General features: G+C 44.2%; 1 protein-coding gene across 2 annotated transcripts in view; it reads right to left on the minus strand.

The window, feature by feature from the left end:
* Window positions 1-22,696, minus strand: part of UTP4 (UTP4 small subunit processome component) — a 36,967-nt gene that overhangs the window by 11,820 nt on the left and 2,451 nt on the right. Inside the window, exons 2-13 of one of the 2 annotated variants that reach the window (XM_068259600.1) lie at window positions 22,505-22,665; window positions 18,589-18,780; window positions 13,576-13,660; window positions 12,259-12,348; window positions 10,040-10,251; window positions 8,454-8,625; window positions 8,282-8,373; window positions 5,981-6,077; window positions 5,397-5,458; window positions 3,662-3,784; window positions 3,110-3,266; window positions 512-618 (exon numbers count right to left, since the gene is read on the minus strand). In XM_068259600.1, the coding sequence (XP_068115701.1) occupies window positions 512-618; window positions 3,110-3,266; window positions 3,662-3,784; window positions 5,397-5,458; window positions 5,981-6,077; window positions 8,282-8,373; window positions 8,454-8,625; window positions 10,040-10,251; window positions 12,259-12,348; window positions 13,576-13,660; window positions 18,589-18,780; window positions 22,505-22,663 (1,548 nt within the window). In that variant the 5' untranslated portion in view covers window positions 22,664-22,665. Of the gene's footprint in view, window positions 1-511; window positions 619-3,109; window positions 3,267-3,661; window positions 3,785-5,393; window positions 5,459-5,980; window positions 6,078-8,281; window positions 8,374-8,453; window positions 8,626-10,039; window positions 10,252-12,258; window positions 12,349-13,575; window positions 13,661-18,588; window positions 18,781-22,504; window positions 22,666-22,696 lie in introns of both variants that reach the window. The other variant, XM_068259599.1, reaches the window with a different exon arrangement.

Genomic DNA, 22,696 nt, shown 5'->3' on the forward strand with positions numbered 1-22,696 from the left:
GTACTGAATTCAAACACCAACACTAGGCATAAGTTACTGACCCGTAATAGGACATGCAACTAATAGCACGGTGGTGCAGTGGTTAGCACCGTAGCCTAGCAGCACGGGGTCCACAGTTTGAATCCCAGCCAGGGCACTATCTACACGGCGTTTGTATGTTCTCCCCGTGTCTGCGTGGGTTTCCTCGGGGTACTCCGGTTTCCTCCCACATCCCGCAAAACATACCTATAAGTTAATGGTCTTCCCCCTAAATTGGCCCTAGATACATATGTCCCCCTGAGGGACAGTGAGTGACAAGACTACATACTCTGTATAGTGCTGTGAAGACATTGGTGCTATATAAAATACTAAATAATAATAGTAGTATCGTATAGAAGTATATCAACGATGAACCAGTAAAAGAATGCATAAAACTAATACAGAATACATTGTATAGCAGTTCTATAGCAGAACAGAACATAAGCAGATGTGTGAGATCAGAACACAGATCTGTGCTGCCAGTATGGCTTACCTTCATATCCTTCACATTATAGACATCGATCTGAGAATTGGCAGACGCTGCCGCTAGCAGGGAGCCATCTTTGCTGGCCGCTAGGAGGTGGACAGGATGGGAGGAAGCTGGGGACACAGTGATTGGTCAGCTTAATTGCATTTCATTTATCACCAAACATTATTTGTGAAATTCCACAGTACCACCCCATTACCTGTTCCCCTGTGCTTTCAACCTTACAGTACAAATGTAACAACCTGAACACCCATTCTTCATACCACTGACTGCTACCGTGTTTCCTCGAAAATAAGAGACTATTAATTTTTGTTTCCAAAGATGTCCTAGGGCTTATTATCAGGGGAAGTCTTATATTTCTATCAGGAAGGGTCTGTAACAGAACATTTCTTGTTCCTTTGTACTGTGCTGTTCCTGGATTTGAAGGTACGCTACTGTACTGATCAGGCACCTGCCCTGTCACCCCTGCAGCTGATCACCTTGCTGTATGCTGAGATGACAGGACAGGTGCTCAATCAGCACTGCACCACTATGTACCCGCTTGCTTGGCACCTCTTCCTCTAACTTCGCTAGAGCTTATTTTCAGGGGAGGTCTTGTATTTCTATCAGGAAGTGTCTGTCACAGAACATTTCTTGTTCCTTTGTAATGTGCTGTTCCTGGATTTGAAGGTATGCTACTGTACTTATCAGGTACACACACCTGCCGTGTGCTGGGATGACAGGACAGGTGCTCGATCAGCACTGCACCGCTGTGTCCCTGCTTGGTGGCTGCCTCTTGCTCCACTTTATCTTCCGCTAGGGCTTATTTTTGGGGGAGGGCTTATATTTCAAGCATGCTCAAAATTCCACCTAGGGCTTATTTTCTGGGTAGGTCTCCTTTTCAGTGAAAGAGGGTACAAGTCCTCTTCTAGCAAGTACCAGTCCTAGGGCCCCTATAGTCACCATGAGCTGCATCCAGATCCCCTCAGAGGCAACTCAGAGGGAATGTCTCTTTGAAGTGACTGTAAACACATTTGGACAGTGTCCACCTAATACAGACAGCTATATCTGGAGTTTAGCGAGATCTATGAACCCCTTCCCGACCGGCTTACACCGATAGGCGTTTGGAAGTTGGCAGCCCCAGGGCCGTCTAACACCGAAAGGCATCAAGAGCGGTGGGCGGAGATTAGCAGGGATCGTGTGCGCCAATCCGTCAACAGTCTGCCAGCAGTGATGGCCGCTAGGAGACAAAACCGCCGTCTATTTACATTGTACAGCGATACGATCTACTGCGGGACTGTACTGGGGACAGCCACGTCACTCGGCTGTCCCCTGGAGCGTCTCCGATCGCGATCACTTCTCATAGGCTGATGCCTATGAGAGAGGATCACCCTGATTGGCTGTCAGGAGGAGGGAGGGGACAAAGGGAAAAAAGTAATTTTTATTGAAAGAAAAAGTCCTGCAGCAGAGATCAGAGCCCACTGGCAGAAAGCTCTGTTGGTGGGCAGGAAAGGAAGGGGGGGGGGGGGGGGGGAGAGATTCATTTGTGTGCTAAGTTATATGGCTCTGCAGCGAGCTATTAAAGCTACAGAGCACTGAATTGTGAAAAATAACCTGGTCACTAGGGAGGTGTAAGCCTGTTGTCCTCAAGTGGTTAAAAGAGGAGTAAAGTTCTTGGTATCCAGCCTCCTACAGACAGGGCATTTACCTAAGAAGTAATATTATTGCAGAGGGGTGCGGCTGCTGAACGGATCAGAGCGTAAAGACAGCTAGGGACCTGATGTACAATAGGGTGCTAAAAGAAGCCACAGGTAACTGGGCAACTTAATTCCACTTAAAGTCATTGGGAACCACTTTATAAAAAAAGAAACCACATACTTACCTAAGGAGAGGGAAGGCTCTGGGTTCTAATGAGGCTCCCATCTCCTCTGCCGGTGCCCTCGGTGCAGCGCTGACTCCCCTGTTCAAATCCCCCACCGCGGGGGACTTCGGAAGTCTTCGGGAGCAGAGTCTTCCCGGCGGCTCCATACTGCGCATGCACGATAGAGGGCGCTCGCGCACGTGCGCAGTATGGAGCGGCCCATCTTCAGGAGTACTCGGGCTCCCGAAGACTTTCTGAAGTCACCTTCGCCGGTGGAAGGAACAGTATTTTACCAATTTAGTCAAATACTGCTTCTGGGGACAGCGCAGCACCGCGAGAGGAGAGGGAGGGCTCAGTAGGACACAGAGCTATTTTATAAAGCGGTTCCCAATGACTTTAAGGTACCTTTTAAATGAAATAAGGATTCTGATAGGCTGCCCTGGGCCACCACATCATTTCTCCAGCAGTGGCTGGATAGTGTAATGGTTAAGGGCTCCGCCTCTGACACAGGCGACCTGGGTTCGAATCTCGGCTCTGCCTGTTCAGTAAGCCAACACCTATTCAGTAGGAGACCTTAGGCAAGTTTCCCTAACACTGCTACTGCCTATAGAGCACGTCCTAGTGGCTGCAGCTCTGGCGCTTTGGGTCCGTCAGGAGAAAAGCGCAATATAAATGTTATTTGTCTTGTCACTTTTGCACTAGCTGTAATAAATCAGTCGTAATGTCTTTCATATGGTCTTCCCCGATCCATACATGGCACGTACCTGCTGGTGGCTGGAGGGTGTCTTTGAGACTGCAGGAGCCTCCGGACAGCTCCAGAATGTGAATGCTGCCCCTCTCGGAGCCAGCGTAGAGCCGTGTGGAGTCTGGAGAGAAGAGCAGCTGTAGCGCTCCCCCTGGTGGCTGTGGGACTTTAGAAACCTGCGTGGGGTAAATAGAAAATGTCAGATTAATACCCAGAGAAGACGGACTGCTGTCTATGGCCATGTCACACCACAGAGACATAGGTGCACCAGGGAGCCTCCATACCAACCACAGCGCCCCCTGGTGGCTTCTCCCACTCTTCACTACACGCTAAGAAGCCAAATTGTCACCACATGTATTACAGCCTTAATCTCTTCATAAAAAATGAATGTGGCAATATCACAGTTAAATGCCAAATAAAAGTGTCATTTGTGACAGCCAACCAAATCTTTTAATTTCCTTCATGCTCATCTACACTTAAAGAATGATGGCTGGAATCCTATTGGTTGGTCCTCACAGCGCTGCACAGTACATATATAATATGATGGTATAGACACAGGCAAGACACTCACCCTGCGGAGACTGATATTGTTGTTCTCGTAGTTCAGCTGGTGTAGGTAGAGAGAAGAGGAGGTGGCGTATGACATCCAGGAGCCGCAGCGGGAGATACAGCTACATCGTATGGCCTCTGGTCCCTAAACACAAACAGCCAATGAGAGCACAGCCCACCATCCACCATCCAACTAATACATGAAGTGCGCCAGAGTATTTCCTCCGGTCCCCAACAGCAAATGAGAGCACAGCCCACCATCCCCCAACCAGCCAATAGGTTAGTGCTCCAGAGTATTTCCTCCGGTCCCTAAACACAAACAGCCAATGAGAGCACAGCCCACCATCCCCCATCCAGCCAATACATGAAGTGCACCAGAGTATTTCCTCTGGTCCCAAACAGCCAATGAGAGCACAGCCCACCATCCCCCATCCAACCAATACATGAAGTGCGCCAGAGTATTTCCTCCGGTCCCCAACAGCCAATGAGAGCACAGCCCACCATCCTCCATCCAGCCAATAGGTGAAGTGCGCTAGAGTATTTCCTCCGGTCCCTAAACCTAAACAGCCAATGAGAGCACAGCCCACCATGAAAATTATAATTTGCCTCTTCACTTCAAATTAAAGATCTGTTAAAAAGAGCACCTGAGGTGAGAGAGATGTGGAGGCTGACATATGTATTTCCTTTTAAACAATGCACATTGCCTGGCTGTCCTGGTGATTCTCTGCCTCTAACACTTTTAGGGTAGACCCTTAACAAGCATGCAGCAGATCAGGTGTTTCTGACTGAAGTCTGACTGGATTATCTGCATATTGTTTCAAGTGGGTGATTGAGACAAGATGATAAATATGGCAACCTCCATATTCCTCTCACTTCAGCTGTCCTTTAAAGAACAAACGACACCCATGCTAACCTAGAAATAAAAAACATATATAAGTAGATAAATACTACTCCTACTTACATAACAGATGTATTGTGCTATCCACGTAATGATTCCTGTGAATTTTACGAAGGAAAAGCAGAAAATCCTATTCTAGGCAGTGGCCATCTTGCTAAGCTAATGCTGACATCATATCCTCCCTGACTCTTGTTTCCCCCCTCCCTTCTCTTGCTCATTGTGTACTCATTAGCTGCCCTCCTCCCAGAGTCTTCAGACACTCCCACTGAGGTGTATACTAGGAACTGCACTGTCTTTTTTTTTCTTTTCTCCTCCAATCGCTGAGTCACCTCAGCCTTTCTTGTAAACACAAGTGAGCAGAGGTGTTTCAGATAAGAAGCTAGGCAGGGAAATAAATGGAAGAGGAGAAATATATAAAAGATAAGAACCCCCAGCATTCAACTGTTTGGCACTGACTGCTAAAGGGCCAGTGCTCCTAAAGTATGTGATAACTCCAAACCATAACAGCAGAAAAAGTTTTGCAAGTTTTGAATGCAGGATTAGCATCTTTATCACGTAATACACTCAGACCAGTTGCTGTTGAAATTTGATTTTTATGGTGACAATACCGCTTTAAAGCAGAGCTCCTCCCAATGGCAGAAGACAGTATAGATTTCCATGTGGCCAGGCTAACTCCAAATAGTCTATTAGTACTGGACAATATATTGATACTCAGAATCAGATTGTGGTAGGAGTGTTCCCATACTCCTGCAGACTTCAGATTCTGGCTTTATAATGGTGCATTTAAAAACTGCCAACATTTTTCCACTATATCAGCAAATGAACGGGACTCAGTGCCGCCACCTAGTGGTGTTACCTTCTTCTTCAGCTGCAGAAGGAGCTCTGGCTCTTGCTCTATGGGAAGAATATCTCCATCTTTTCCTGAGAATAAAGCAAGAAAACAATCACTCCAGAATTACAGGAAACACAAACCTCAGAGGGAAGGATTAAAACTTTGCAGGTCTTCTGTCCCTCTTTTATTGCAGTCATTATTTTGGCTCAAGAGCTTACACTCAAAGGGGAAATCTGATCCGGAGCCCAGACAATAATACAATTTAGACAGATGCTGGAACCCTTTTACTCATGCCATTATGCTCTATTTTATGATTGGATGTTGGTGTTCACTTTCATTTTAGTGATATTTGATTGGTCCATGTGACCTTGTAGAGAATGTATATAAATGCCTTTGTGTTTGTTACTCTTTTGAGTGAGCCTACACAGCTTGAGGAAGGAGTTCACCTCCGAAACAGTGTCTGTCGCTGTCCCTGGGCTTTATCTCTCTATTGCAATAAAGAGCTTAAATACATCTCCGTGGTGCTGCTGATCTCTACTCTTTAAATAGGTAGCACAGTAATTGTATGCATTGTCAACCCTATAAGAATCCCCTCCCAGTGCATGACAAACCTGATTGGTTGGTGTGGCCCAGCCGCCACAGCTCCAGGTGCTCCGGAAACTGGAAGAGTAGCAAGCCGGAGGCCTGAGCGCAGGACACCAGATGGCGCTATAGAGAAAGACACATTCATGTACAAATGGTTTCGGTAAAGATTTATCATGACAGTAAGAACACAAGAGCACTATAAACAAAGTACAGGGTGGCGCATTTAAAACCTGTATGAAGCCAGCCAGCCCCATCACTGAGCCTGTACTCTCTCCCTCCCTGCTGTGTGCGAGTGTGGTTTCTGTTAGTATTGCAGCTGCAATAAAGCAGCACACCAGACACACATGAGAAGGAAGAGAGTACAGGCACAGGGATGGGCCAGTATCTGCTTCATGCAATAGTGACAGACAACTGGGGCCGGTTTTAAATGCACCACCCTGCATCATCAGATCTGAAATAAGTCACATTGTCACAAGCAAGCTCAGCATGGTTCTGTAATCATATGCAATGCAAGCACTTGCAAGTTAAAAGAAAACTAAAGGGCTGTTTCTTTTATGACTGTATTGGCATCAATCCTGTACTGATCCAGTCCCTGGTCACATGACACCTGCTGTCCGCCAGAGTGGAAGATTGAGAACAGATGTTCAGATGACTGACCAGGTTGCCCATCCTCTGAGACACTGGCCATGTGACTAAACCATCCGGCACCTGTCATGGCAAAGGAGCTCCCCCTAGAGGTCTATTCATAGAGCTCAAGGCAAAATTGGACTGACTGAATAACTCAACAGACATAAGTCTACTCCCACCTAGGCACTAGGCAAAATAAAAACGAAACATTTTGGTTGAAACTCCGTTTTAAGTTTTGTCAAGTCTTTCATTTGATTTTAGCACTGCTAAAAAAGGTATTTCTGTTTTTAAAGTTTAGCTATGCCCCTTCCCCCACTCATGCCATGCCCTGCCCCCGCCAGACCTGGCAAGTTCACACTACAAGAGATACCTGGCATTTAATACTGCTTAATAACTCCAGCATAAAGCCATGTCAGGGAAAACTCCTACTACTTTGTCCTTAAAGGGAACCTGGAGTGAGACCCAAAGGTGGTTATTTTAACTTATCTGTTGCTACATACATCCCACTGTAGTTCTTCAGGTCCCTCTGTGTAATCCCGATAGACTGCGTTCCGCTGCTGTGCCCCTCTGAAAGCTGGCTGTCTGAGTGCCATTGCAGGCTAATTGGCAGCCTTAGCCTCGATCCCGCTCCCATCACCCGTAGTGTTCTACAAATGCACAAGTCATAAAATGTGCGACTGCACATGCACATAACACTCCTGGCCACGGGATTGAGACCAGGACCACGCATGCGCAGCAGCCCGCGACAAGGCTCAGTCAAGCAATCGGGTGGACATCGAGGGACCTGAAGGACTAAAGAAAGCTGGAAGAAGAAGCCCCAGGTAACTGACTGCCTTTGGGTCACAAAGTGACACTGAAGTGAAAAAAACCTCATGATATAATGAATTGGTTGTGTAATACGGATAATTAATAGAACATTAGTAGCAAAGAAAATAGTGTCACATTTATATTTTCAGGTATATGGCTTTTTTTATAACATTGCATCGTTCTCTAATAATTGCAGTTTCCACAATACACTCAGCATTCTAAATGATTTCACAAAGCAGAGCTAGTGACCCTTTGAACTTTTCTCTGCAGAAAAACCATAAACAAAGAAGAAACAATGAGAGACAGTTGAGATAAGTGCTTCAAAAAACAGTGCTGTCCACGACTTTATAAAGTCGCAGAGCTCACATAAGCTCTTTTGCATAGATAACTGAAGTTTCTTAACTCTTTCCGTACGGGAAACAATATGAGACTTGTATCTGTGCTAATAATGTTTTATTTCTTAGCAGTACTGCACATACAAATTATATCATAAGTTTATTTTCACTTCAGATTCCCTTTAAGGTTCCCTTTATTGAGGTCAGCTCATGCTACAAGCCTGGTGTTGGCTGACTTAGCTAAATCTCCTGCTGCAGGCATAGTGCTGATTAGTGATCAGACATCCACAGGAGTGTCAGCTCCAGTGACATCACTAGCTAGCGCCAGTCAGCACTAACTCTCCTCAGCCCTAACCTTTCCCAGCACTTCCAGTGTGAATGAGGACAGGCTTTACAGCTGCTCTCTGACCTCCAGTGCCAGATATCCCAGGTCAGCCTGTATCTGGCTCCCATTGTCTGGTGAGGCCGGATGCCAGCTCCACCAAATGTGCCTATTCACCAACCTCACATGCAGATCTCACACAGACAGCACTTCTAACAGCCATGACTGGCACTCACGTGTGGAAAGGTGATCTTCCTCAGAGCAGCTTCATAGGATTTCACTTGTATTTTCTCCAACAAAGGGCGTGCCACAATATGGCCGTCCACACCTGAGAGGAGACAGGGCCTCTTAGAACAGCAGCACATGAAATGCAGTGAATGTGAGGACCTGTTAGGAGAGGACACTTACCCCCGGATATCAGAGAGTTGCTGCTGTGGGCCACGGCCCGGACATCGTGGGTGTGATGCTGGAACGGCTTCGTACAGACCCACTTCTTCTCTGCCTTCCCCTCCTGTACGTCTATCAGCTGGTACTGGAAGATGGTGCCCTGCGCTGTGCCCACTACAAGGCTGTCCTCGTCCTGCACACAACAACAAACCAGAGATCAGCAGCTGCTATGCTACAAACAAGCAGGGCTCCGCATCTGGAAAACATGGCTCGCTCTGTGCTGTATATAAAACTTATCATGCAAACATGGAAACCAGCAGAAAGGTTTTTTTTTTTTATTTGTTTCACGTTTCTCCTAAATCTGACTTTAAACACAAAGAACAACAAGATAGGTAGGCTAAATAAGTCATTTCTCATTGGAATTATTACTTTATTCTTTCAGTTAATATGGAGTTTCATCTCACTTTAAAGAGAACCCGAGGTGTGTTTGAAGAATGTTATCTGCATACAGAGGCTGGATCTGCCTTTACAGCCCAGCCTCTGTTGCTATCCCAAACCCCACTAAGGTCCCCCTGCACTCTGCAATCCCTCATAAATCACAGCCATGCTGTGAGGCTGTGTTTACATCTGTAGTGTCAGTCTCAGCTGCTCCCCCGCCTCCTGCATAGCTCCGGTCCCTGCCCCCGTCCCTTCCCTACAATCAGCAGGGAGGGAAGGGATGCAGGCGGGGACTGGAGTTCTGCAGGAGGCGGGGAGAGCAGCAGACTGACACTATAGAGATAAACACAGCCAGCTCTGACAAGCTGTTTGTCAGCAGCGTGGCTGTGATTTATGAGGGATTGCAGAGTGCAGGGGGACCTTAGGAGGGTTTGGGATAGCAACAGAGGCTGGGCTGTATAGGCAGATCCAGCCTCTGTATGCAGATAATATTCTTCAAACCCACCTCGGGTTCTCTTTAAAGAGAACCCGAGGCGGTTCCATGTTGGGCAGATGGCGCACAGAGACATGTTCTCTACCTCATGACATGCCTGTATCCCCCCCACCACCACGCTAAAGCCCCCCAAAATTAGCGACAATATTTGTCGCCATTTTGGAGGGTAAATAGAGGAGAGGGATTCCATGTTCAAACGCCCGCTAGGGGCGTTCCTGCAGGGTTTCCAGATCTGCCATTGGGCAGCACTTTCCCCCTGGCCACGCCCTTTGCCGCTCCCCCGCCTCCCTGCACGAAGAAAGAAAGAATCAATCTCTCCTTTCAGCGGCATGACCCAGATGTCACAAAAGTGAAAGTGGGCCATTGCGGCCCACAGGAGCAGCAGAGAGCGTTGTGGAGCGCAGTGATTTTAGACTTTAAAGTCAGAAATTCCAAAAGTGAAGCGGAGGCGGGGACCGGAGCATCGGTGAGCGGCTGCGCAGGCACAGGAAGTCTGTGGGGGACTGTTAGAAGCCCCAGGTAAGTTCAACTCTTTTTACCCCACTACAGTATTCCATTAAGAGGATTGAATATTGGAGTTGACTTGTATTCGAGTATATATGGTAATACACCTCTCACCTCCATATAAGCTAACTAGGCAGCTCCCACACTGTGCAACCCATGACAGGACAATTACCGTGGAAACGGCGAGGCACAAGATGGCGCAGCTGGCCGCAGTGAACGAGCGGAAAAGCGTTCCCGTCTCCAGATCCCAGAACTGCAGCTTCCCAGAAGAATCCACACTGATGATCTCTCCGCAGGACAGAACAGCCAAAGCCCAGGGAACGCACTCGCGCTTCTGTCCGGTCAGCAGCCGCCGGTCCAGCTTCAGCACCTGCAGAAGGCGGCCTGAGGACAACAGACAGCAAATACGTGACCACAATAAGCAAACCAGGAACTGAATATTATAACTACAGGCTAAGGAGCTAAAAGAGCAAAGTAAAAAAACAGCTATGAATATATATATATATATATATATATATATATATATATATATATATATATATATATATATATATATATATATATATATATATATATATATATATATATATATATATATATATATATGATACAACAATACCACATCGCTAAAGCATCACCCACTGCTGAAAACTGCTGAGGGTTGCTATATTAAATTCAGGCTATCACCATCATAACAATGCAAACAGGCAAAACGCATGCGATTCTTCTGTATGTGCGATTTACTAAGAGGTGCAATATTGTAACCCCAAAACAGTCCAGCATTTTATCTTGTAACCTGAATTCTTGCACAGGACAGCAGGAAAGCCTAGAGAAATGCACCCTGTATGTATCTAGAGAGTTGTCCTTTTTCTTGTGCTTTATTTTCAGGTATAATTATACTGAAAGCAAGGCCAAGGGAGGAGACGAGGGAAAGGGCTGGAGAACTGTACATATGGTGAACTTTGTACGGGGAACTATTTGTGGTCTCAAGGACTTTCAGGAAAAGTCTGTGGTGGACTAGAAGGCAGCGCACTTAATTCTCTCCTTTCATAGTGTATCACTGCATAGCATAATGCAACACTACAATCAGATCGATTTGTATTTGAAAACGTGCTGGAATCTACGGAGTGAGACAGGTATCAATTACTTTCAGAGAGGAAACATTGGGTGGAAATCTATATGTGTATGGCCAGCTTAAAGAGAATCTCCAACCAAGAATTGAACTTTATCCCAATCAGTAGCTGATACCCCATTTTACATGAGAAATATATTGCTTTTCACAAATAGACCATCAGGGGGTGCTGTATGACTGAGTTTGTGCTGAAACCCCTCCCACAAGAAGCTCTGAGTACTGCGGTACTTTTGGCAGTTTGTTACAATGTAACAAGGTTCACAGACAGGAAATAGCTGTTTACAGCTGTCTCTAACAGCCAAAACAGCTAGGAGCAGCTACATAACCTGCCTACAGTAAAAATGTCACCATGTAATAAATGTCAGAATGTAAATCGGGGAGAGGAAAGATTTTACAATGAGCAAACACTGACTAAATCATTATACATAATTACTGTAAAAATGAAGCACTTTTTTATTACATTATTTTCACTGGAGTTCCTCTAAGATCTGCATTTTAGTACCCCAGCCTGCAGTCAATGTGCCCTCCCCATTGTCCACATATCTCATTCACATCAGTGACTTTTCGATCTAATATACAGAAACGCAGCAGCTAACTGCGGAAATACATTCAAATCTGGACTTTAGAGATCTCATAGCTTAAACCTTTTACTTTGTAATCAAATAAAGTATTAAAGCACACTGAACTGATAGGGCTATGGTGGCTGCTATTTTTTTCCCTTTTAAACAATACCAGTTGCCTGGCAGCCCTGCTGATCTATTTGGCTGTAATGTCAGAATCACACACCTGAAACTAGCATGCAGCTAATCCAGTCTGACTTCAGTCAGAGAACCTGATCTGCATGCTGGTTCAGGGGCTGTGGCTTAAAGTATTAGAGGCAGGACAGACAGGCAACTGGTATTGTTTAAAAGGAAATTAGGCTGTCAGCCTCCATGTATCCCTCACTTCAGTACTTTAAGACAAAATGGGGCCCAAGATCCTCAATATAGTCCTTCTGGTCAGCTGAGGTGGGAGAGGGTCAATGAAGGAGGCAGCCCTTGACACTCACTAGGCCTCAAGCACCTACATAGGTTGCCTTGTGAATAATCCTGCCCTATTATAATCAAGTTCAGATTTAGTAAAAAAAAAAACACAACAAAAAACGAACAAACCCCCCCAAAAACGACATAACACACAAGTACAGATCCTGATTCATTGTATGAGACTGCAGAGGACAAATCTCTGCCCAGGCATTTTCACCCACAAGGTTGTCCACCCACCTGAAGAGACATTGAACACTTTTATCACATTGACAGAACCAGCCACGATGTGGGAGCCAGACGGGTGCCAGGCCAGAGACAAGATCCGGCCTGCAGGGAGAAGAGAGGAAATTAGAGCAAGACTCAAGACAAAACATATACTGTATATACTTGAATATAAGCCTAATTATCTGCACTCCAGTCTCGGATTCTCACAGTTTCTTAGCATGTGACAGGCAGCTCCCTCCCCCCCTCAGCCTCACAAACTGCATCACAGACAAGCTGAAACTGAGAGCAGGGGGCGTGGATAATTTGTCCCCATTACAACAGAGGCAGCCCCTTCCTCCCTGGGTTGGCAAAGCTTGACAAAGAAAAGAAAATGAGATATATTACAGAGACAGTGCAACTAGGAAAGGCTGCAGTAATCTAGACCACATTAGAACAGGTATAGGAACTTATAGGATAGAAGAAATAAGGCTGAACATTTTGTTACAGAGTCTCTTTAACTCTTCCTGTACTGGAAACAATACGAGACATTTTTCTTTGCTACTAATGTTCTATTTCTTAGCTGTACAACACATACAATTCATTATTACAAAAGTTTATTTTCACTTCAAATTCCCTTTAAGTACAATCCTGCAGCGCCAAAGGGAGAAGAACTGTCGGCTTAGTTGTGAGGACGTGGCGCATGTACTGTATACTTTTTTTGCTTGTATATCAAAATTTTACAAACAGGTTTGCTTATATTGCAAAGCACGCTTAAAGAGAAACTCCGACCAAAAATTGAACTTTATCCCAATCAGTAGCTGATACCCCTTTTACATGAGAAATCTATTCCTTTTCACAAGCAGACCATCAGCGGGCGCTGTATGACTGATATGGTGGTGAAACCCCTCCCACAAGAAAAGTTCCAACTTTTGTGGGAAATAGCTGTTTACAGCTCTTTCCAACTGCCAAAAACCATGCAGCAGCTACATCACCTGCCAGCAGTAAAATGTTCACTGGAGTTCCTCTTTAAACCAATTTACTCGCAATGCAAGGTTTTACTGTTCTTACGACTGCTTCACATTACCTAAAAACGTGATCATAAAGATATGTTTCTGACACTAGCACTGGATAAAGGATGAAGGGGTCAGAGTTCTTGTTGCGCTTTTACTGCCATCTAGACCCCGTTGGAGAGACTCGCTCACTTCCTGCCACTAATGACAAGTAAGTAAGGCATGAGAAATCTTTCCATTTTTTTTTTTGCCAGAGTTAGAATTTTATTAATTTTAATATAAGGTCACACTGCGATCTGAAAGCATGAGATCATCATGAGATCATCCAACAACCACTCACCTTTCTGGCGGTCCAAGCTCTTCTCGAACACAATGCGTTCCGGAGTAATGCTGAACAGCTTCACAGAGCCGTCCTCACAGGCCACCTGCAACACAATGGAGACATCTGCCAGGGAAGCATAGGAACAACTGAGAAATGTATGGTACATGCTCTGCACACTGCTGGGACCCAGCAGCCTATCCTGGAGCATCTCCAGCTCCGCCCCCCAGTACATGAAACATGACATCACCGTCTATAAACCTCAGCAGAGCAGTCATGCCACCTCTCAACCCTCACTTTACATCCCAACAAAAGGTACAGACTACCCAGCCAGCTCATGGTGACCAGAACTCCTAGGAGTGTGTAAAGGGGCTACAAAGGACCAAAAAGCCCTCTTACTGAAATGTTATGCAAGACAAAAGTTTGCCTTCTTAAAACAGAAGGTATTTGTGATAATTCAGGTTGGAGTGAGCATATGATGATGTCTCCCACAATGCATAATTGTTGAATATGTAAATCGTCCATTTGTTGTCCCTGAAAGTTAAACACACCTTCAGAACCCAATAGATTGTGGATCAGTGCATGGCATGGATTTATGTGGCTCTATGAGGCAGCACTTGAAATACCTAGAGCTACAGACTAACCAGCAAGCTCATGGTGAACTATTTAACTCCCTCCTGAAAGCCTAAAGCCGATCGGCGACAGGAGGGTGCCACCCCCAGGACTGCCTAACGCCGACCAGCGTCAAGTCCTGAGGGCGGAGATTAGCAGGGAATGTGCGTACATCCCCGCTGAATGACGGCGCTCCGCTCCGATATCAGCCTGCTAGCCAGCAATCACAGCTGGCAGGCTGTCAAAAAAAAAAAAAAAAAGTTTATTTAGGTTGTACAGCACTGCAATCTAGCGAAGCACTGTAGAGGGGACAGCTTAGTGACAAAGCTGTCCCCTGGAGTGGCTCACAATGTGATCCCCTCTCATAGGCTGATGCCTATCAGAGGGGATCAGTGATTGGATCTCAGGGGGGAGGGATGTAAATAAAAAGAAAATAGTAAAATGTATTTAAAAAATAAATAAATAAATAAATTGTAGCAGCAGCAATCAGATGCCACTAACAGAAAGCTTTGCTGGTGGCAAGAAAAGGAGGCAAGATTAATTTGGGTGGTAAGTTGTATGGCCCTGCAGTGAGCTGTTAAAGCTGCAGTGTGCGGAATTGTAAAAAAATCGCCTGGTCATAAAGGGGTGTAAGCCTGTGGTCCTCAAATGGTTAACAAGCTGACAGATCACTGCATTCCAGCGGTTTGGTAGGTGTGAACGGGTGCTATCTTAGCAGCAACACGACCACAGCAAAGAACGAGGGGAAAAAAAAAATAAAAAAAATCAGTAAACATAACTTAAAGCGGACCCAAACCAAACATTTTTGTTAATTTAAAATATTTAGTTGCACCACTCTTGACACATACAAAGATAAACACTCCTTCAAGCCTATGAGCATTTCAGTGCATGCTTTTCACCCTTCTCTTTTCATAACTAGGGTTATACAGGTGGCAGCCATTAGCAATTCCTCCTTTGCTGGACACCTCCTACTCCACCAGTTTGCCGGATTCTGTCCCAGCAATATAAAAGGAAGGGAGGGGTTCCTCCAATAGATGTAAAATATTTTAGATTTGTCATCATGCAGCTGAAAAATGGCTGCTATTTATTATTATAATTTAGAAAATAGATTTTATTTCTGAAATCTTGTATATGCAAGACTAAATAAATTAAAAATAGACAAGGCACCTGGCCCGGATGGCATGCATCCTCGGGTCCTAAGGGAATTAAAGAGAAACTCCAACCAAGAATTGAACTTTATCCCAATCAGTAGCTGATACCCCCTTTTACATGAGAAATAGAATGATTTTCACAAACAGACCATCAGGGGGCGCTGTGTGACTGATTTTGTGCTGAAACCACTCCCACTAGAGGCTCTGAATACCGCGGTACTCCTGGCAAACTGCCACAATGTAACAATGTTCACAGACAGGAAATGGCTGTTTAGAGCTGTCTAACAGCCAGAACAGCTAGAAACAGCTACATAACATGCCCACAGTAACAATGTCACCATGTAATAAATGTCAGAATGTGAATCTGGGAGAGGAAAGATTTTACAATGAGCAAACACTGACTAAATCATTTATACATAATTATGGTAAAACTTTTTTTTATTACATTATTTTCACTGGAGTTCCTCTTTAAGTTCAGTTATAGATAAACCCCTTTATCTTATCTTTTGTGACTCTCTTGCAACTGGCAGAGTCCCAGTGGATTGGCGTACAGCCCACGTTTTCCCATTATTTAAGAAGGGCAAAAAATCTGATCCAGGAAATTATAGACCTGTAAGTTTAACATCAGTTGTATGCAAACTATTTGAGGGGTTACTAAGAGATACTATACATGACTTCATAGTAGAAAATAATCTTATTTCTCAGCATCAACATGGGTTTACTAAAGACAGGTCCTGTTTGACTAACATGCTCAGCTTTTATGAGGTAGTGAATGCTAATATGGATATTGGGAATGCTGTAGATGTGATATACTTGGACTTTGCAAAGGCCTTCGACACTGTTCCCCACAAAAGTCTGGTGCAAAAGTTGAGGATGCAAGGACTGGGGAAGAGTCTGTGTTCATGGATAGGGAACTGGCTAATGGACAGAAAACAAAGAGTTGTGGTCAATGGATCGTACTCAAAATGGGAGACTGTTGGCAGTGGGGTCCCACAGGGGTCTGTTCTGGGTCCAGTGCTCTTCAATTTATTTATTAATGACCTAGTAGATGCAGTAGTGAGCAATGTTGCTATTTTTGCAGATGATACAAAATTGTGCAGAATCATCAACTCTCAGGAAGATAGTGTCATATTGCAACAGGATCTGGATAGGATGGCTATATGGGCACATACATGGCAGATGAAATTCAATGTTGACAAATGAAAGGTCATGCATTTTGGACGTACTAATGGTCTAGCACCATACAAAATAAATGGGATACAGTTGGGGACATCAAACTTGGAGAAGGACTTAGGAGTACTCATTGACAACAAGTTAAATAATCGTACTCAATGCCAAGCAGCTGCAGCTAAAGCTAACAAAATTTTGGGATGCATTAAAAGGGAAATAAAAACTCGAGATGCTAGCATAATATTGCCCGTTTAACTCTCTAGTAAGGCCACATCTGGAATATGGAATTCAGTTCTGGGCACCACATTACAAAAAAGATATTGCAGTTTTAGAGCAGGTGCAGAGACGAGCAACAAAATTGATGCGTGGGATGGAAGGTCTCACTTATCGAGAAAGGTTAGATAAACTGGGTTTATTTAGTCTAGAGAAAAGACGCCTTAGAGAGGATCTAATTAACATGTATAAATACATCAGAGGGCAATATAATACCTTGGCGGATGAGCTTTTTGTCCCTAGGCCTTCTCAAAGGACTAGAGGACATGATCTGCGCATGGAGGAAAAACGTTTTAACCATTTATTTAGGAAAGGGTTCTTTACAGTAAGAGTGATTAAGATGTGGAATGCATTGCCACAGGAAGTCGTTATGGCAAACTCTATACCTGCATTTAAAGGGGGCTTAGATGCTTTCCTTGCGTTGAAAGACATCCATGGCTACAATTACTAGGTAATGCCTAATGATGTTGATCCAGGGATTTTATCTGATTGCCATCTGGAGTCGGGAAGGAATTTTTCCCTTTAGGGGCTAATTAGACCATGCCTTGTAAGGGTTTTTTCGCCTTCCTCTGGATCAACAGGGATATGTGAGGGAGCAGGCTGGTGTTGTACTTTATACTGGTTGAACTCGATGGACGTATGTCTTTTTTCAACCAAAATAACTATGTAACTATGTAATTTGGGTCCACTTTAAGTTAAAGGGAATCTTAAAGGACCACTATCACAAAATGTATATATATGTATATGTATACATATACACATATATAGATATATAGATATCTATAGATAGATCTATATATCTATCTATATATATCTATCTATATATCTATATCTATATCTATATCTATCTATATATCTATATCTATATCTATCTATATATCTATATCTATATCTATCTATATCTATATATCTATATATTTATATCTATATATCTATATATCTATCTATCTATCTATCTATATCTATATCTATCTATCTATATCTATATCTATCTATCTATCTATCTATCTATATCTATATCTATATCTATATATATATCTATCTCTATATATATATCTATATCTATATATATATATCTATCTCTATATCTATCTATCTATCTATCTATCTATCTATCTATCTATCTATCTATCTATCTATCTATCTATCTATCTATCTATCTATCTATCTATCTATCTATCTATATATATCTATCTATCTATCTATCTATCTATCTATCTATCTTATATCTCTATTATCTATCTACCTACCTACCTACCTACCTATCTATCTATCTATCTACATACATACACAGTATGTGTGTGTGTGTGTGTGTGTGTATGTATGTGTGTGTGTGTGTGTGTGTGTGTGTGTGTGTGTGTGTGTGTGTGTGTGTGTGTACACGTCTGTGTGCGCGTGTGTGTGTGTATGTATATATATATATATATATTTATATACACTAAAAATTACTACTCCATAGAGCCACATTAATCCATGCCATGCACTGCTGAGGACCAACCAGTCTGCATGCATGTTGGATTATTGTGGCTCTGTACAATTAACATGCTGACACATCATTCCATTCCAGCGGATCTGGAGGTGTGTTTAGCCTTCAAGGACAACACAGGATAATTTGCATATTCGGAAGTGATGCATTGTGGGAGATATCATATGCTCACTCCAACCTGAATAATCGCCAATACCTTCTGTTTTCCCTCCCAGCAAAATTTTAGTAGGAGGTTGATTTATATTTTAAAGTTAAGTAGCTACAATATTCCTATAGTACTTCTGTTGATCATAAAGCTTCGCTTCTTATGTACGGATGAATAGGAGAAGCGATGACACTTACGGCAAGCTGGGACCCGCTTGGACTCGCAGCGATGCTCCATAGGGGGCCTCCGAATGCATCTATAGAATATTTCACCCCCAGCTTCTCCAAGTCGTACTCCACAATCTCTCCGTTCAGACCTGCAGAGAAGAGCCGGTCGGTCCCCACCCAGCATATGGACTCTGTGGACCTCCGCTCGTCCCCCGGAATTACCTGCAGAGATGGGAGAAAAGTGGAAATCACAGATTCTCATCAAGGTTAATGCTGCCTAGATCCCCGCAATGCGGCCCGATAAGTCAGCCTGTCGGACTAAGCAGTAGTACTGCGCTGGTGCAGAAAGCTCCCAGCAGTGGGAGTGTGATTTGTGAGTGCGCGGTACGCCCCTACTGGTGGAATTACCAGGCCGCCTAGCGGAGGATCCATATGCATGGGAAGACCGCGAGGGACTGATTAGCCTGAAGTGGGCCAGAGGAAGCCCCAGGTACGTATACATTTTTTTCTTCTAGGTAATCTCAGGTTTCCTTTGAATGGACAACTGAAGTGGGAGGATATGGAGGCTGCCATATTTATTTCCTGTTAAGCAACACCAGTTGCCTGGCTATCCTGCTGATCCTCTGCCTCTAATACAATTAGCCATAGACCCCTGAACAAGCATGCAACAAATCAGGCGTTCCTGACACTGTCAGATCTGACAAGATTAGCTGCATGCTTGTTTCTGGTGTTATCTAGAGATACTACTGCTGCCAAACAGTCACAACTACTGATAAGGCCTTATTTGTTGGTATTGTGTTTGGTATGGAATATATAATATATACACACACACACACACACATTGCATAACCACGCCCACCTCTAGCACAGTTAAGCAGAGAGATTCATTTGGTAGCTAGTGAAAGGTGAGGTGTTTTTAATTTCCTTTTTTGCCATTCAGTTGACTCTTGGGTTTTTGGATTAGTTCCCACTAGACTGCTTATAAAAACTAGCATTTTGCATGGTAGAGTAGGACTCACCAGATTGGGGACACTTTGGCGCAGTTGGTGAGCTTAAGCACGTTAAAGCGTAACCAAGAGCCCCTGTCACTGTTTTCCTGTTGTGTGCTGCAGCCCCTGTATGTATGTATGTATGCATGTATATACAGTGGGTTGCAAAAGTATTCGGCCACCTTGAAATTTTCCACATTTTGTCACATTACTGCCACAAACATGAATCAATTTGATTGGAATTCCACGTGGAAGACCAATACAAAGTGGTGTACACGTGAGAAGTGGAACGAAAATCATACATTATTCCAAAAAATGTTTTACAAATCAATAACTGCAAAGTGGGGTGTGCGTAATTATTCAGCCCCCTGAGTCAATACTTTGTAGAACCACCTTTTGCTGCAATTACAGCTGCCAGTCTTTTAGGGTATGTCTCTACCAGCTTTGCACATCTAGAGACTGAAATCCTTGCCCATTCTTCTTTGCAAAACAGCTCCAGCTCAGTCAGATTAGATGGACAGCATTTGTGAACAGCAGTTTTCAGATCTTGCCACAGATTCTCGATTGGATTTAGATCTGGACTTTGACTGGGCCATTCTAACACATGGATATGTTTTGTTTTAAACCATTCCATTGTTGCCCTGGCTTTATGTTTAGGGTCGTTGTCCTGCTGGAAGGTGAACCTCCGCCCCAGTCTCAAGTCTTTTGCAGACTCCAAGAGGTTTTCTTCCAAGATTGCCCTGTATTTGGCTCCATACATCTTCCTATCAACTTTGACCAGCTTCCCTGTCCCTGCTGAAGAGAAGCAACCCCAGAGCATGATGCTGCCACCACCATATTTGACAGTCGGGATTGTGTGTTCTGGGTGATGTGCAGAGTTAGTTTTCTGCCACACATAGCGTTTTGCATTTTGGCCAAAAAGTTCCATTTTGGTCTCATCTGACCAGAGCACCTTCTTCCACATGGTTGCTGTGTCCCCCACATGGCTTGTGGCAAACTGCAAACAGGACTTCTTATGCTTTTCTGTTAACAATGGCTTTCTTCTTGCCACTCTTCCATAAAGGCCAACTTTGTACAGTGCACGACTAATAGTTGTCCTATGGACAGATTCTCCCACCTGAGCTGTAGATCTCTGCAGCTCGTCCAGAGTCAGCATGGGCCTCTTGATTGCATTTCTGATTAGTGCTCTCCTTGTTCGGCCTGTGTGTTTAGGTGGACAGCCTTGTCTTGGTAGGTTTACAGTTGTGCCATACTCCTTCCATTTCTGAATGATCGCTTGAACAGTGCTCCGTGGGACGTTCAAGGCTTTGGAAATCTTTTTGTAGCCTAAGCCTGCTTTAAATTTCTCAATAACTTTATCCCTGACTGACACACACACACACACACACACACACACACACACACACACACACACAAGTATTCGGCCCCCTTGAAGTTTTCCACATTTTGTCATATTACTGCCACAAACATGAATCAATTTTATTGGAATTCCACATGAAAGACGAACACACAGTGGTGTACACATTAGAAGTGGAACGAAAATCATACACGATTCCAAACATTTTTTACAAATAAATAACTGCAAAGTGGTGTGTGCATAATTATTCGGCCCCCTTTGATCTGAGTGCAGTCAGTTGCCCATAGACATATGACAAAATGTGGAAAACTTCAAGGGGGCCGAATACTTTTGCAAGTGTGTGTGTGTGTGTGTGCGTGCGTGTCAGGGATAAAGTTATTGAGAAATTTAAAGCAGGCTTAGGCTACAAAAAGATTTCCAAAGCCTTGAACATCCCACGGAGCACTGTTCAAGCGATCATTCAGAAATGGAAGGAGTATGGCACAACTGTAAACCTACCAAGACAAGGCCATCCCCCTAAACTCACAGGCCGAACAAGGAGAGCGCTGATCAGAAATGCAGTCAAGAGGTCCATGGTGACTCTGGACGAGCTGCAGAGATCTACAGCTCAGGTGGGAGACTCTGTCCATAGGGCAACTATTAGTCGTGCACTGCACAAAGTTGGCCTTTAGGGAAGAGTGGCAAGAAGAAAGGCATTGTTAACAGAAAGCATAAGAAGTCCCGTTTGCAGTTTGCCACAAGCCATGTGGGGGACACAGCAACCATGTGGAAGAAGGTGCTCTGGTGAGATGAGACCAAAATGGAAGCTGGTCAAAGTTGATGGGAAGATGGATGGAGCCAAATACAGGGCAAACTTGGAAGAAAACCTCTTGGAGTCTGCAAAAGACTTGAGACTGGGGCGGAGGTTCACCTTCCAGCAGGACAATGACCCTAAACATACAGCCAGGGCAACAATGGAATGGTTTAAAACAAAACATGTGTTAGAATGGCCCAGTCAAAGTCCAGATCTAAATCCAATCGAGAATCTGTGGCAAGATCTAAAAACTGCTGTTCACAAACGCTGTCCATCTAATCTGACTGAGCTGGAGCTGGTTTGCAAAGAAGAATGGGCAAGGATTTCAGTCTCTAAATGTGCAAAGCTGGTAGAGACATACCCTAAAAGACTGGCAGCTGTAATTGCAGCAAAAGGTGGTTCTACAAAGTATTGACTTAGGGGGCTGAATAATTACACACACCCCACTTTGCAGTTATTGATTTGTAAAAAATGTTTGGAATCATGTAGGATTTTCGTTTCACTTCTCACATGTACACCACTTTGATGGTCTTTCATGTGGAATTCCAATAAAATTGATTCAGGTTTGTGGCAGTAATGTGACAAAATGTGGAAAACGTCAAGGGGGCCAAATTCTTTTGCAAACCACTGTAAATATATTCATATTAGTAGAAAGTTGTAATCTTACCTGTAAGGGCTCAGGCACGCTTTGAGTGCTTGTGATAGATCAGTGCTTTCCCTTATTCCTCACCTGTGTCTCCGGCATAACTGATTGCTCTGCCACAATGTGCTCACACGTTATTCTGCTACAATGGTTCCCAGTCTCACCTTTTCCTGGTAGTAGTTGGCTGGGAAATTGAAGACTTCTACGGATCCATCGGTACGAGCCACAGCGAGCCTCTCTGTCTGCTCCGAATGGGCAATGCAGCGCACCCCTGACGGGACGTAATCAAAGAAGCGCACGCGGTGCACCTTATACTCCCCCATACCTGGAAGACAGACGGGAGTTAATGCTCTCTA

This window comes from Hyperolius riggenbachi, chromosome 11, assembly GCF_040937935.1.
Source record: "Hyperolius riggenbachi isolate aHypRig1 chromosome 11, aHypRig1.pri, whole genome shotgun sequence".
Taxonomy (NCBI): Eukaryota; Metazoa; Chordata; class Amphibia; order Anura; family Hyperoliidae; genus Hyperolius; species Hyperolius riggenbachi.